At 48.1% G+C, this 16929-nt stretch overlaps 1 protein-coding gene across 2 annotated transcripts in view; it reads right to left on the bottom strand.

The window, feature by feature from the left end:
• The window catches only part of LOC143815612 (protein DGCR6-like), a 45959-nt gene extending 29250 nt beyond the window's left edge, over positions 1-16709 (bottom strand). Inside the window, exons 1-2 of one of the 2 annotated variants that reach the window (XM_077295008.1) lie at positions 16535-16709; positions 11336-11496 (exon numbers count right to left, since the gene is read on the bottom strand). In XM_077295008.1, coding sequence (XP_077151123.1) covers positions 11336-11496; positions 16535-16644 — 271 coding nt within the window. In that variant the 5' untranslated portion in view covers positions 16645-16709. The remainder of the gene's footprint in view (positions 1-11335; positions 11497-16534) is intronic. The other variant, XM_077294998.1, reaches the window with a different exon arrangement.
• Between the last annotated feature and the right edge of the window lie 220 nt (positions 16710-16929).

Genomic DNA, 16929 nt, shown 5'->3' with positions numbered 1-16929 from the left:
GCTTTTTGAATGGAAAATTAGCTCCAATCATTAGCGGACACCATGTCGCGTTTGGAGAGCCCCTGTGTGCCTAAACATTGGAGCTCCCCCACAAGTGACCCCCTTTTGGAAACTAGACCTCCCAAGGAACTAATCTAGATGTGTGGTGAGCACTTTGAACCCCAAAGTGCTTCACAGAAGTTTATAACGCAGAGCCATGAAAATAAAAAATAATTTTTCTTTTCTCAAAAATGATTTTTTTAGCCCTGAATTTTTTATTTTCCCAAGGGTAACAGGAGAAATTTGACCCCAAAAGTTATTGTACAGTTTCTCCTGAGTACGCTGATACCCCATATGTGGGGGTAAACCACTGTTTGGGCACACGTCGGGGTTCGGAATGGAAGTAGTGACGTTTTGAAATGCAGACTTTGATGGAATGCTCTGCGGGCGTCACGTTGCGTTTGCAGAGCCCCTGATGTGCCTAAACAGTAGACACTCCCCACAAGTGACCCCATTTTGGAAACTAGACCCCCAAAGGAACTTATCTAGATGTGTGTTGAGCACTTTGAACCCCCAAGTGCTTCACAGAAGTTTACAACGCAGAGCTGTGAAAATAAAAAATCATTTTTCTTTCCTCAAAAATGATGTTTTAGCAAGCAATTATTTATTTTCAAAAGGCTAAAAGGAGAAATTGGACCCCAATAGTTGCTGCCCAGTTTGTCTCGAGTTTGCTGGTATCCCATATGTGGGGGTAAACCACTATTTGGGCACACGCCTGGGCTCGGAAGGGAAGTAGTGACGTTTTGAAATGCAGACTTTGATGGAATGGTCTGCGGGCGTCACGTTGCATTTGCAGAGACCCTGATGTGTCTAAACAGTAGAAACCCCCCACAAGTGACCCTATTTTGGAAACTAGACCCCCAAAGGAACTTATCTAGATGTGTGGTGAGCACTTTGAACCCCCAAGTGCTTCACAGAAGTTTACAACGCAGAGCCGTGAAAATAAAAAAATCATTTTTATTTCCTCAAAAATGATGTTTTAGCAAGCAATTTTTTATTTTCACAAGGGTAACAGATGAAATTGGACCCCAATAGTTGTTGCCCAGATTGTCCCGAGTATGCTGGTACTCCGTACGTGGGGGTAAACCACTGTTTGGTTGCACGTTGGGGCTCGGAAGGGAGGGTGCACCATTTGACTTTTGGAACGCAAGATTGGCTGGAATCAATGGTGGCGCCATGTTGCGTTTGGAGACCCCTGATGTGCCTAAACAGTGGAAACCTCTCAATTCTAACTCCAACACTAACCCCAACACACCCCTAACCCTAATCCCAACTCTAGCCATAACCCTAACCCCAACACACCCCTAACCACAACCTTAACCCAACACACCCCTAACCCTAATCCCAACCCTAATTTCAACCCTAACCACAACCCTAACCCCAACACACCCCTAACCATAACCCTAACCACAAGCCTAATCTTAAACCTATTTCCAACCCTAGCCCTAATTCCATCCCTAACCATAAGGCTATGTGCCCACGTTGTGGAATCGTGTGAGATTTTTCCGCACCATTTTTGAAAAATCCGCAGGTAAAAGGCACTGCGTTTTACCTGCGGATTTACCACAGATTTCCAGTGGTTTTTGTGCGGATTTCACCTGCAGATTCCTATTGAGGAACAGGTGTAAAACGCTGCGGAATCCGCACAAAGAATTGATATGCTGCGTAAAATACAACGCAGCGTTTCTGCGCTGTATTTTCCGCACCATGGGCACAGCGGATTTGGTTTTCCAAAGATTTACATGGAACTGTAAACCTGCTGGAAAACTGCTACGAATCCGCAGCAGCCAATCAGCTGCGGAGCCGCAGCCAAATCCACACCGTGTGCACATAGCCTAATTCTAAGGCTATGTGCACACGCTGCGGAAAAAGCTGCGGATCCGCAGCGTTTCCGCAGCTGCGGGTCCGCAGCAGTTTCCCTTGAGATTATAGTTCAATGTAAACCTATGGGAAACAAAAAATGCTGGGCACATGCTGCGGAAAAAACTGCGCGGAAACAAAGCGGTTTACATTCCGCAGCATGTCACATCTTTCTGCGGATTCCGCAGCGGTTTTACAACTGCTCCAATAGAAAACCGCAGTTGTAAAACCGCAGTGAAATCCGCAGAAAAATCACGTTGAATCCGCGATAAGTCCGCAGCGGTTTTACGCTGCGAATTTATCAAATGCGCTGTGGAAAAATCCACAGAGGACCAGAATACCCTAACCCTAAGGAAAAATCCACAGAGGACCAGAAAACCCTAACCCTGGTTCTGAACCTAGTGGGGAAAAAAAAAATAATATATATATATTTTCTTTATTTTATTGTTGTCCCTAGCTATAGGGGTGATAAAGTGGGGGGGGGGGTCATTTACATTTTTTTTTTATTTTGATCACTGTGATAGGTTTTCACAGTGATCAAAATGTACATTGAACGAATCTGCCGGCCGGCAGATTCGGCGGGCGTACTGCGCATGCGCCCGCCATTTTGGAAGATGGCGGCGCCCAGGGAGGAGACGGACCGACACCGGGAGGCTCGGTAAGTATGAGGGGGTAAGGGGGGGAGCTCGGGGGGTGGATCGGAGCACAGGATGGGGGGATCGGAGGACGGGGGGAGCGGACAGGAGCACGGGGGAGCGGACAGGGGGACGGAGGGGGGTACCGGACAGAACGGAGGACTGGGGAGGAGATCGGGGGCGGTGGGGGCAGAACATGATTTCCAGCCATGGCAGATGCTATTGCAGCATCGGCCATGGCTGGATTGCAATATTTCACCATTTTCATAGGTGAAATATTGCAAATTGCTCTGATTGGCTGTTGCACTTTCAACAGCCAATCAGAGCGATCGTAGCCACGTGGGGGCAAAGCCACCCCCCCTGGGCTGAAGTACAACTCCCCCTCTCCCTGCAGATCGGGTGAAATAGGAGTTAACCCTTTCACCCGATCTGCAGGGACGCGATCATTCTGTGACACAGCATATGCGTCACAGGTCGGATTGGCACCGACTTTCATGACGCATACGCTGTGTCACAGGTCGGGAAGGGGTTAAAAAAACAACAACGAACAATTAATATTTTAAACAGAACCAAAGGCCATTCCATAAGTGTCTGGTAGGTAAGCGATAGTTAAAACGCCTATAGAGCCACTGATGTCTGTGGAGCATGCAGTAATCAGTGGACGTACCAAAGAAAATAGTTTGAACTGCACTAGTGGGGCATCTGAAACACATCTGGAGCTGTCTGTTCCCATATTTACTGATATTCATTTGGTATACGGTGCTCTTGCATTGGAACATCCACATGTCAAATCAATGTTCAAAAAGGAAAAAATGCCGCACTCACCACGTTGGCTGTGATTTTTCAAAGTCCTTTATGTCACCTTTTGTGGCATCGACAATGAAATGGACGTGTAGTTCAAAGAGGCATGCGGGGAGAGAAGAAGTGGACTACGGCCGTTTCGTGTGTGATCGCTTCAACGCGTCCAGGTGAGTAATTACTTGAGGTCATTTCCTTTTTAAGGCAGTGGGATGAACAAACGATAATATTCAAATCACGTGAATATTATTTTTTTAACTGTGTCAGGTGCATTAATGTTTGCAGGTATGGAAACAGTGCAAAATCCCCCACAAGGTGGTAACCATAATAAGAGGTTATAAAAACAATAAGCACAATGGATCTTAAAGATGAATGCACAAGTTCCATTAGGCTTCAATGGTAGAACGGATATATCAGTTTTCCTCTGAGATTCTTATATTTACATAGCAGTCTGTAATTACTAAATGTATGATGCACTTTATTCACGTGATTTGACTTTTATCGTTTGTTCATCCCACTGCCTTAAAAAGGAAATTACCTCACATAATTACTCACCTGGACCTGTTGAAGCGATCACACGCGAAACGGCCGTAGTCCACTTCTCTCCCCGCATGCCTTTTGAACTACACGTCCATTTCATTGTCGATGCCAGAAAAGGTGAAATAAAGGACTTTGAAAAATCACAGCCAACATGGCGAGTGCGGCATTTCTTCCTTTTTGAACAGTAATCAGTGGACTCCAGTTCTCCTGATTGATTAGGCACCCAATAGCAGAACCCACACCTATCTCATCTATTGGTATGCAGTGAATGCCACAAATGGAATTGTCCCTTTAAATTAATAGATTTCCTACTTTCCAAAATATTAAAGCCAACCATTTACTGTGAAAAGGGGGTCCACCACATCTGCAAAAAGCAACAGATAATATTATAGGATTAAAAGGTAACATGCTGTTAAAAATTACTTTGCAGCAGATAGCGGGGTGATCGTTAGGATTTTATCAGTATGCACTAAATTATTAAAGGGGTTTTCCACTTCAGCATTAGAAAGTGTATGATTTAACCCCTTAATGACAGCCAATACGCCTTTTAATTGACCTGAGATATAAGAGACTTATATCCCCATACAGGTGACAATCCAGCAGCTGTCGACTGGACACTATAGCTGACAACTTGCTGCATCAGCCATGATCAGTTTTTGCACCATCCAGATCTATTTAACCCCTTAGATGCTGCTGTCAGCAGTGACTACATCATTATAAATGGTTAAGAGTGTGGGGGCTTCCTCTTTATCCCAATTGGTGGTCTCAGATCATGATTGTGTGGTCCTGATGTTTGCCATGGCAATTCATGACCAAATAGCGGCTTTAGAGTCTGACGGCTGTAGTAATCTGTTCAGAAGTTAGTGACATTTAGGTGGTAAAAATACACTTTTTCATTTCTGTCATGCCACTTTGCATTAATTCCTGAAAATCACCTGAAGGGTTAACAAACAACCTGACTGCAGTATTCAATATGTCATGGGGTGCTGTTTTAAAAATGGTATCACTTTTGGGGGTTTCCCTATATATAGGACCCCCAAATTCACTTCGAACATGGATAGGTCCCTAAAAAAATACATTTTGTAAATTTACTTGAAAAAAAATGTAAATTGCTGCTACATTTTTAAACCTCCTAAAATGCCAACAAAATAAAATAACATTTTGCAAATGGTGCTGATGTAAAGCAGACGTGTGGGAAATGTTATTTATTAATGTTTTGCTATGGCATGACTATCGGGATTAAAGGGATAATCATTCAAAGTTTGAAAATTGCTAATTTTTTAACATTTTTTTCAAATTTCTGATATTTTTTTTTATAAATAAACACAAAACATATCAACCTAAATTTACCATTATCATAAAGTATAATGTGTCACGAAAAAACAGTCTCAAAATCACTGGTCTTTGTTGAAGCGTTCCAGAGTTATTACCACATAAAGTGACACTGGTCAGATTTCAAAAATTTGGCTCCGTCACTAAGGGGTTAAAGGGGTATTCCCATCTCCAAGGTCCTATGCCAATATGGAGTAGGTGTGATAATATATTAGCATATATCTTCAATTAGAAATGTTATTTAGTTCTTATGTTTTGCTATGTCTTCTTTCCTCACGTCCAGGCATTACGGGACCTTACGTGTCTATGGTTATGACCACTAGTAACTGGCCAACTAACTGTCACTATATCAGCATAGCTCCCAACCGTCTCTCATTGTGCGGGACTGTCCCGGTTTTCAGCCTTTGCCCCGCTGTCCAGCACGGGACGCTCTGATCCCGCAGACAGCAGGAGATTAGAAGCAGGCGACACGCCCCCTTGTGTTAAGCCATGCCCCGGGCCCTTACCCTTCCGTATGGCTGCCTGCTTTCTGCGCACAGGACCTGTGATGAGGTCACAGGAGGGGAGGAGTCAGGGGTCACATGATCGGGACCTCTGTGGATTGCAGGACTCGGCTGCCTGTGCTGGTTGCCAACTTGCCGCATGATGCTGCAGGAGGTAAGTAATGACTTGTGTGGGGTCAGGAGGTGTACAGTGTGGATGTAGCAGAGCCGTGTGTATGAGGTGTATGGAGCGGAGCCGTGTGTGTATGAGGTGTATGGAGCGGAGCCGTGTGTGTATGAGGTGTATGGAGCAGAGCCGTGTGTGTATGAGGTGTATGGAGCAGAGCCGTATGTGTATGAGGTGTATGGAAGGGAGCCGTGTGTGTATGAGGTGTATGGAGCGGAGCCAAATGTGTACGAGGTGTATGGAGCGGAGCCGCGTGTGTACGGAGCGGAGCCGTGTGAGCAAAGTGTACAGAGTGCAGCCACGTGTGTAGGAGTAGCTATGTGTGGCCATTATATGGTACGAAGTATCATGTGCGGGCAATATACTGTATGGAGCATCATGTGTGGTCATTATACAGTATGGAGCATCATGTGCAGTCATACAGTATGGAGCATCATGTGCAGTCATACAGTATGGAGCATCATGTGCAGTCATTATACAGTATGGAGCATCATGTGCGGTCATTATACAGTATGGAGCATCATTGACAAAAAAATTTCACAGAGAAAAACGCAGAGATGGTTACCTGCTGAAGCCTCCAAACAAATGCACCAGCAGAGCGCATCGGACCCGAATAATGATGGCAACAACACAGGTGCAAAAAATACCGATTAAACAACCACTTTCAATCCAGTGTTGGCTGTTTGGCATTAGTGCACAGAAAGATAAGCGATAATAGTCTGTATGTGGCATTGTTCACACAGGCAATGCAGAGCATCTGGTTTACAGCCTATTACTAACGCACATACAGGCGGGCCGCCCAGTGCCACAAAATGCATGCTGTGTGAATAGAGGCCTACAGTTTACAGAGCCATCTTGGTCCGACTGCGCCCTGCAAGATAAAAGTGCAAACCCCCCCCCAAAAAAACACATATCAATGTATGTAAGGTATTAGTTTATATTGGGGCCTCAATACGTAAGCCGGCAACCCACGTCAAGGGTCCTTACATTTTTGCCGGTCCTAACGCTAAACATTGAGTAAAAGCTCACAGACGCACAAAGAGGACTTAAAAATCCTCCAGAAAATTGACAAAAAAATTTCACAGACAAAAAAGCAGAGATGGTTACCTGCTGAAGCATCATGGGGCATCATGTGCGGTCATTACAGTATGGAGCATCATGTGCAGTCATTATACAGTATGGAGCATCATGTGCAGTCATTATACAGTATGGAGCATCATGTGTGGCCATTATACAGTATGGAGCATCATGTGCGGTCATTATACAGTATGGGGCATCATGTGCGGTCATTATACAGTATGGGGCATTATGTGCGGTCATTATACAGTATGGAGCACTGTGTGGCCATTATACAGTATGGAGCATCATGTGCAGCCAATATACAGTATGGAGCATCATGTGTGGTCATCATACAGTATGGAGCATCATGTGTGGCCATTATACAGTATGGAGCATCATGTGTGGCCAATGCCATTATACAGTATGGAGCATCATGTGCGGTCATTATACAGTATGGGGCATCATGTGCGGTCATTATACAGTATGGGGCATCATGTGAGGTCATTATACAGTATGGAGCACTGTGTGGCCATTATACAGTATGGAGCATCATGTGCAGCCAATATACAGTATGGAGCATCATGTGTGGTCATCATACAGTATGGAGCATCATGTGTGGCCATTATACAGTATGGAGCATCATGTGCGGTCATTATACAGTATGGAGCATCATTGACAAAAAAATTTCACAGAGAAAAACGCAGAGATGGTTACCTGCTGAAGCCTCCAAACAAATGCACCAGCAGAGCGCATCGGACCCGAATAATGATGGCAACAACACAGGTGCAAAAAATACCGATTAAACAACCACTTTCAATCCAGTGTTGGCTGTTTGGCATTAGTGCACAGAAAGATAAGCGATAATAGTCTGTATGTGGCATTGTTCACACAGGCAATGCAGAGCATCTGGTTTACAGCCTATTACTAACGCACATACAGGCGGGCCGCCCAGTGCCACAAAATGCATGCTGTGTGAATAGAGGCCTACAGTTTACAGAGCCATCTTGGTCCGACTGCGCCCTGCAAGATAAAAGTGCAAACCCCCCCCCAAAAAAACACATATCAATGTATGTAAGGTATTAGTTTATATTGGGGCCTCAATACGTAAGCCGGCAACCCACGTCAAGGGTCCTTACATTTTTGCCGGTCCTAACGCTAAACATTGAGTAAAAGCTCACAGACGCACAAAGAGGACTTAAAAATCCTCCAGAAAATTGACAAAAAAATTTCACAGACAAAAAAGCAGAGATGGTTACCTGCTGAAGCATCATGGGGCATCATGTGCGGTCATTACAGTATGGAGCATCATGTGCAGTCATTATACAGTATGGAGCATCATGTGCAGTCATTATACAGTATGGAGCATCATGTGTGGCCATTATACAGTATGGAGCATCATGTGCGGTCATTATACAGTATGGGGCATCATGTGCGGTCATTATACAGTATGGGGCATTATGTGCGGTCATTATACAGTATGGAGCACTGTGTGGCCATTATACAGTATGGAGCATCATGTGCAGCCAATATACAGTATGGAGCATCATGTGTGGTCATCATACAGTATGGAGCATCATGTGTGGCCATTATACAGTATGGAGCATCATGTGTGGCCAATGCCATTATACAGTATGGAGCATCATGTGCGGTCATTATACAGTATGGGGCATCATGTGCGGTCATTATACAGTATGGGGCATCATGTGAGGTCATTATACAGTATGGAGCACTGTGTGGCCATTATACAGTATGGAGCATCATGTGCAGCCAATATACAGTATGGAGCATCATGTGTGGTCATCATACAGTATGGAGCATCATGTGTGGCCATTATACAGTATGGAGCATCATGTGCGGTCATTATACAGTATGGAGCATCATGTGTGGCCATTACACAGTATGGAGCACTGTGTGGCCATATTTTTTTGTTTATAATTATTGTATATGAAACAGTGTGATCAGCAGTGCTAAATGGGTGTGGTTGGGATGTGGATATTGGTGTGACTAATTATGAATGGGTGTGGTCAGGGGCGTGGCCTAAAATTTGCCGCATTGCGCGCCGCAAACTTTGTCCCTCTTTCCCGTCTTCAAAAGTTGGGAGGTATGCATCAGTGGTCGTAACTCACGTTGCTCTGTGTAGAATCACCACCATCTATCATCTGCTGTCTGTCCATAGATGATTTTATGACTGTATAGATCTCTGACATTATTAAGCAGAAGAATGAAAAAACAAAAACAAATAGAACATGTAGATATGGCATAAAAGTGTATGGACACGGACAGACCTTATTATACAACAGCTCTTCTATACACTGCTCATGAATGAATGAACTTAAAGGCAACTTACTCAAAACAAATGATAAATTATCCTCAGGATAGGCGATACCTTACTGATCAATGGGGGTCCATTTGCTGGGACAGGTACCCATCAGCTGAAATGGGAATTTATATCCTCCAACAGGGAACTTTTATCCCTACTACAAAATGGCACAGCAGGCTGGATGTAAGACCACCGCCTCATTCATTCCCTGGATGCCAGAAAAAGCAGTGATCAGTGTGGACACAACCACAGAGAATGAATGGGGCAGCGATCGAGTGTCAGCACTGCTAAATCATTCTAAAGGGAATGATCAGTGCAGGTCGGACCCCCACCAAACAAGGTAAGTTATTGTATTCAGTGCACAAACCCTGTAAAGGAAACTAACCTATAGCAAGCACACAGCATCACTATAGCTACACTGTGTGCAGAATTATTAGGCAAGTTGCATTTTGATCACATGATACTTTTTATAGATGTTGTCCTACTCCAAGCTGTCCAGGCTTGAGAGCCAACTACCAATTAAGTAAATCAGGTGATTTGCATCCCTGTAATGAGGAGGGGTGTTGTCTAATGACATCAAAACCCTATATAAGGTGTGCTTAATTATTAGGCAACTTCCTTTACTTTGGCAAAATGGGTCAGAAGAGAGATTTGACGGGCTCTGAAAAGTCCAAATTTGTGAGATGTCTTGCAGAGGGATGCAGCAGTCTTGAAATTGCCAAACTTTTGAAGCGTGATCACCGAACAATTAAGCGTTTCATGGCAAATAGCCAACAGGGTAGCAAGAAGCGTGTTGGGAAAAAAGGCGCAACATAACTGCCCATGAATTGAGGAAAATCAAGCGTGAAGCTGCTAAGATGCCACCAGTTTTGCCATATTTCAGAGCTGCAAGGTTACTGGAGTAACAAAAAGCACAAGGTGTGCGATACTCAGGGACATGGCCAAGGTAAGAAAGGCTGAAAAACGACCACCTTTGAACAAGAAACATAAGAGAAAACGTCAAGACTGGGCCAAGAAATATCTTAAGACTGACTTTTCAAAGGTTTTATCGACTGATGAAATGAGAGTGACTCTTGATGGGCCAGAGGCTGGATCAGTAAAGGGCAGAGAGCTCCACTCCGACTCAGACGCCAGCAAGGTGGAGGTGGGGTACTGGTATGGGCTGGTATCATCAAAGATGAACTTGTGGGACCTTTTCGGGTTGACGATGGAGTGAAGCTCAACTCCCAGACCTACTGCCAGTTTCTGGAAAACAACTTCTTCAAGTAGTGGTACAGGAAGAAGTCGGTATCTTCAAGAAAAATTATTTTCATGCAGGACAATGCTCCATCACATGCCTCCAACTACTCCACAGCGTGGCTGGCCAGTAAAGGTCTCAAAGAAGAAAAAATAATGACATGGCCACCTTGTTCACCTGATCTGAACCCCATAGAGAACCTGTGGTCCCTCATAAAATGTGAGATCTACAGGGAGGGAAAACAGTCCACCTCTCGGAACAGTGTCTGGGAGGCTGTGGTGGCTGCTGCACGCAATGTTGATTGTAAACAGATCAAGCAACCGACAGAATCTATGGATGGAAGGCTGTTGAGTGTCATCATAAAGAAAGGTGGCTATATTGGTCACTAATTTTTGGGGGGGTTTGTTTTTGCATGTCAAGAAATGTTTATTTATAAATTTTGTGCAGTTATATTGGTTTACCTGGTGAAAATAAACAAGTGAGATGGGAATATATTTGGTTTTTATTAAGTTGGCTAATAATTCTGCACAGTAATAGTTACCTGCACAAACAGATATCCTCCTAAGATAGCCAAATCTAAAAAAAACCCACTCCAACTTCCAAAAATATTAAGCTTTGATATTTATGAGCCTTTGGGGTTGATTGAGAACATAGCTGTTGATCAATAATAAAAATAATCCTCTAAAATACAACTTGCCTAATAATTCTGCACACAGTGTATACCATGTGGGACAGGATTTCTACATCACTGATTTGTCAACCATGAAGTTCTATGTAAGGGAAAACGAAATGTCAGTGACAACGATCAGTGTAATGAAGTGCTGACGAGCTGGGCTTGTTCTTTACCTCTGTGTTCTGCATGTAACTTTATACGCTGGTTATAAAGGTTTTTTTCGGTCAAATGCTGGATCTCCAACAAGCCTTGGACAATCTCAAAGACGGTGCCATCAATAAGTGCCAGGGCCAAATCACTGAGAGTGGTGTAAGACAAGCGCTGCTGAAAAGAGCTGAAAGAGATTAAGAAGACATAACATTCTAAGAGCGGCAGAAGCAGCTACTAATTTATATCTTAGTTGTGTGCTAATAGACCACCACTACAAAGCAGAAGATCTGTAGCTTTAAAGGCGTTTTCCGATATGTTGAATTTTAAGGCCACTACATTCCAGTTGGTGCTATGGCCTCTTCATAGTTTACCAGGCACAGGTACTAAGGTTTCGGCAAACTCATTCCATGATACCAGGCACAGCTGCTGCCAAGAATACATGTGCCTGGCAACCTATGAAGGGGAATTAGCACTCACCGGACCACTGCAGACCCTGCAACCTGCTGATCTGTGGTGGGTCTGGGTTCAGATTCCCAATGATATGTTATTAATGGCTTATTCTAAATACAGGCCATGTATAAAGTCTTAGATAACCCCTAACCATCTGTTCCAGCAACAATATCTTACCTCACAAGAAGATTGCTGCTCTGTACCTATACCATGCTTTACACTGCAGCTCTGCTTATCCATAAATCCAACAGATAATAATAACCCAGTGACTTTTTCATGCGCCAATAATTCCAGGAAAAGGAACATCTTAAAAAAGGTTTTCAGTAAATCAAATGAGACAAAAAAAAAGTCCAATGAAAATTAACTGTCCACCAAAATGCAACCTTTAGATGCATATAAAGTGGATCTGCATTAAAATAACTTATCTTTTTGGGTTATAAGGACTGACCCAATTAGAGAACAAGCGCTCCTTAATGGAAGCCTGACAGTCCCCGTTACAAATCAATGGGGTCTGCCATTTGACAGATCCATCCTTGGTTTGAGTTCTGCTATTCTGACCCAATAAATTCCATTATGTTAACCCATCCCTATTCTCATAATAGAAGGATTAAATCGCTGATTATTGGATGTAGTTTATCTTCCCTCCAGTGTTATTGCATTATAGCCTCACATGCTGAGCAAGGACTGCTCTGTCCCATCAGCCTTTGGCACCTTCATGTGCGCTCCACAGGGTTAAGTGGGAGAGCCGTGGCCTGGCACAGCCGACAGATCCACTAGAAAGTGAGCGAATATTACTGCAGAAATGTCCCCGACTAGAGAACCTCAATGACTGAGGCATCTGACACAGTGGACTCTGATCCAGACTGGTGTACGAATTTACAGTCTTGGTGAATCAGCCCTTTATAGTTTACCTCCAGTTATAGAATACAATTATTAAAGTGTAGGAGGACAATATTCCATTTCTAAGCCCCTTTCACTCCCAATTTTGCCCTCATTATCAGCCCAGACTGGCTGTGGTCCATTATGTTTCTGTGTCCGGTAGATGGCGCACCATGGCCGATAGCACAGGCAGGATTGGAAGTGACTAAGCAGAAGTGTATTAGCGCAGGCTCCCGCACGGCCCCCAAGTGCTGTATATACAGCCACACATCTGTGGAAATCTCAGTTCCACCTGTTTCAGCTAATCACTGAAACAGGTAGATTTTTATCCAGTGACTCTTAGCAATGGATCCTTGAAAATGGATAGTAAACTTAAGTGAAAAATGTGTCTTCTGATTTACAAAGATCCTCATTGACTTCAATGGCCGCGTCTGAGCTGCAAAACGAAAGCAAATAGGACCTGCTGTGAGTCTCATAGGAAGACGGCATACCGCCATCGAAACGCGGTGTGGATATTTTACTACCAATAAAGGCCTGCACATTTTCATTAGATTTGCCCTTTTCTATCTCCACCTTAGCGCTTCTTAAAGACCGCGTTATTCTTTTTCTTCATGGGAATGGAGACACGGATCAATTAAACTCTTTGTGTTTATGTGCTGTTGGACGAAAAAAAACAAAAAAAACAGAAGGACTAGGATGTGTCACAGGGATGTGTGAACACTGGTTAAATAGTACCGTACTCTTAAAATGTGTTTAGTGATGCGTGAACGTACTTGAATAAGGTGTTATCTGAGCATGCTCAGGTGCTGAGTGACTTCAGCGTGCTCGAAACCCTGCGGCTGCATGTCTCATGGCTGTTAGGAAGTAACCACACGCACTGCGGCTGTCTCACAGAGGGGCGATCCCCGCACGTGCTGCGGCTGTCTCACAGAGGGGCGATCCACGCACGCGCTGCAGCTGTCTCACAGACGGGCGATCCCCGCACTCGCACTGTGGCTGTCTCACAGACGGGCAACCCCGCACGTGCTGCGGCTGTCTCAGAGGGGGGATCCACGCACGCGCTGAGGCTGTCTCACAGAGGGGGGATCCACGCACGCGCTGAGGCTGTCTCACAGACGGGCAACCCCGCACGCTCTGCGGCTGTTTCACAGACGGGCGATCCCCGCACGCGCAGCCTCACAGACGGGCGATCCCCGCACGCACTGAGGTTGTCTCACAGAGGGGCGATCCCCGCACGCGCTGAGGCTGTCTCACAGACGGGCAACCCCGCACGCTCTGCGGCCGTCTCACAGACGGGCGATCCCCGCACGCGCTGCCTCACAGAGGGGCGATCCCCGCACGTGCTGAGGTTGTCTCACAGAGGGGGCGATCCCCGCACACGCTGAGGCTGTCTCATAGAGGGCCGATCCCCGCACGCGCTGCGGCTGTCTCACAGAGGGGCGATCCCCGCACGCGCTGCGGCTGTCTCACAGAGGGGCGATCCCCGCACGCACTGCGGCTGTCTCACAGAGGGGCGATCCTCGCACGCACTGCGGCTGTCTCACAGAGGGGCGATCCCCGCACGCGCTGAGGCTGTCTCACAGAGGGGCGATCCCCGCACGCACTGCGGCTGTCTCACAGAGGGGCGATCCTCGCACGCACTGCGGCTGTCTCACAGAGGGGCGATCCCCGCACGCGCTGAGGCTGTCTCACAGAGGGGCGATCCCCGCACGCGCTGAGGCTGTCTCATAGAGGGGCGATCCCCGCACGCGCTGCAGCTGTCTCACAGAGGGGCGATCCTCGCACGCACTGCGGCTGTCTCACAGAGGGGCGATCCCCGCACGCGCTGAGGCTGTCTCACAGAGGGGCGATCCCCGCACGCGCTGAGGCTGTCTCACAGAGGGGTGATCCCCGCACGCGCTGAGGCTGTCTCACAGAGGGGCGATCCCCGCACGCGCTGAGGCTGTCTCATAGAGGGGCGATCCCCGCACGTGCTGCAGCTGTCTCACAGAGGGGCGATCCCCGCACGTGCTACGGCTGTCTCACAGAGGGGCGATCCCCGCACGCGCTGCGGCTGTCTCACAGAGGGGCGATCCTCGCACGCACTGCGGCTGTCTCACAGAGGGGCGATCCCCGCACGCGCTGAGGCTGTCTCACAGAGGGGCGATCCCCGCACGCGCTGAGGCTGTCTCACAGAGGGGCGATCCCCGCACGCGCTGAGGCTGTCTCACAGAGGGGCGATCCCCGCACGCGCTGAGGTTGTCTCATAGAGGGGCGATCCCCGCACGTGCTGCAGCTCTCTCACAGAGGGGCGATCCCCGCACGTGCTACGGCTGTCTCACAGACGGGCGATCCCCGCACGCGCTGCGGCTGTCTCACAGACAGGCGATCCCCGCACGCGCTGCAGCTGTCTCACAGACAGGCGATCCCCGCACGCGCTGAGGTTGTCTCACAGAGGGGCGATCCCCGCACGTGCTGCAGCTGTCTCACAGAGGGGCGATCCCCGCACGTGCTGCGGCTGTCTCACAGAGGGGCGATCCCCGCATGAGCTACGGCTGTCTCACAGAGGGGCGATCCCCGCACGCGCTGTCTCACAGAGGGGCGATCCCCGCACGCGCTGCGGCTGTTTTACAGACGGGCGATCCCCGCACGCGCTGCAGCTGTCTCACAGACAGGCGATCCCCGCACGCACTACGGCTGTCTCACAGACAGGCGATCCCCGCACGCGCTACGGCTGTCTCATAGAGGGGCGATCCCCGCACGTGCTGCAGCTGTCTCACAGAGGGGCGATCCCCGCACGTGCTACGGCTGTCTCACAGAGGGGCGATCCCCGCACGCGCTGCGGCTGTCTCACAGAGGGGCGATCCCCGCACGCGCTACGGCTGTCTCACAGACGGGCGATCCCCGCACGCGCTACGGCTGTCTCACAGACGGGCGATCCCTGCACGCACTACGGCTGTCTCACAGACGGGCGATCCCCGCACGCGCTACGGCTGTCTCACAGAGGGGCGATCCCCGCACGTGCTACGGCTGTCTCACAGAGGGGCGATCCCCGCACGCGCTACGGCTGTCTCACAGACGGGCGATCCCTGCACGCACTACGGCTGTCTCACAGACAGGCGATCCCCGCACGCGCTACGGCTGTCTCACAGACGGGTGATCCCCGCACGCGCTGCAGCTGTCTCACAGACGTGCGATCCCCACTCGCACTGTGGCTGTCTCACAGACAGGCGATCCCCGCATGCGCTGCGGCTGTCTCACAGACAGGCGATCCCCGCACGCGCTGCGGCTGTCTCACAGACGGGCGATCCCCACTCGCACTGTGGCTGTCTCACAGATGGGCGATCCCCACTTGCACTGTGGCTGTCTCACAGACAGGCGATCCCCACTCGCACTGTGGCTGTCTCACAGACAGGCGATCCCCGCACGCGCTGCGGCTGTCTCACAGACGGGCGATCCCTGCATGTTTTGTTGCTGTCTAACATCCACCAGACATGCAGCCTTGGGGGTCTCGAACATATTATTCCAGCACACTGAAGCCACTTGGTTAGCACCTGAGCATGCTGAGATAACACCTTATCCAAGTATGCACACTGGACCACCAACATGCACAGGGATCCCTCCCTGGGATGAGTCTGTAAGAGTATGGAACAGGGCACAGTCTGCATGTAGCACCGTACCGGGGGCAGGGGTGGGTGGGTGGTGACAATCTGTACAGCGTTCTGGAATATGCCGGCGATATACAAGTGTGTGCTACATGGGAAGCCACGGGCGACCTGTGTGCGCTGTGTGGGGCTGAAGGACGCTATGTAGGGGCAAGAGACGGCCAGGAGGGGCGCTCTCCCCATGTGTTTCCTTACAATGAGGCAGTGCGGTACCGCGGGTTGGCCGTGCAGCGGCTGCTATGTTTGTACCTTGGTAAATCTTTGACGAGACTCTGCAGCTCGGACAGGAGGTAATAGTGCCGCTCCTGCTGCTGCGTTATGTCGCTCGGCTCCCCGTACGTGCCCAGGTAACCGGCCATAGCGGAGCATCTGCCAGCCTGAAAGAAAATAAGGTCACGTGACACTGCCGAGCAGTCACGTGAGTGTTTGAGCCGCGTGAGATTCCGGAAGTAGAATTACCTCACTATTCCAGTTCCGGTGCTGTGCTGCGCTCCTGATGCGTGTACTTCACATTGGGGTTTCTCCTGGTTTCTGCCCCCAGCAGCTCACTACTGAGGGGAATAGGAGGGAGCAGCTGGTGATAATAATAATAATTTTCATTTATATAGCGCCAACATATTCCGCAGCACTTTACAATTAAGCGG

Source organism: Ranitomeya variabilis, chromosome 1, assembly GCF_051348905.1.
Source record: "Ranitomeya variabilis isolate aRanVar5 chromosome 1, aRanVar5.hap1, whole genome shotgun sequence".
In the NCBI taxonomy this organism is placed as follows: domain Eukaryota; kingdom Metazoa; phylum Chordata; class Amphibia; order Anura; family Dendrobatidae; genus Ranitomeya; species Ranitomeya variabilis.
This window is presented reverse-complemented; position numbering and strand designations above follow the sequence as displayed.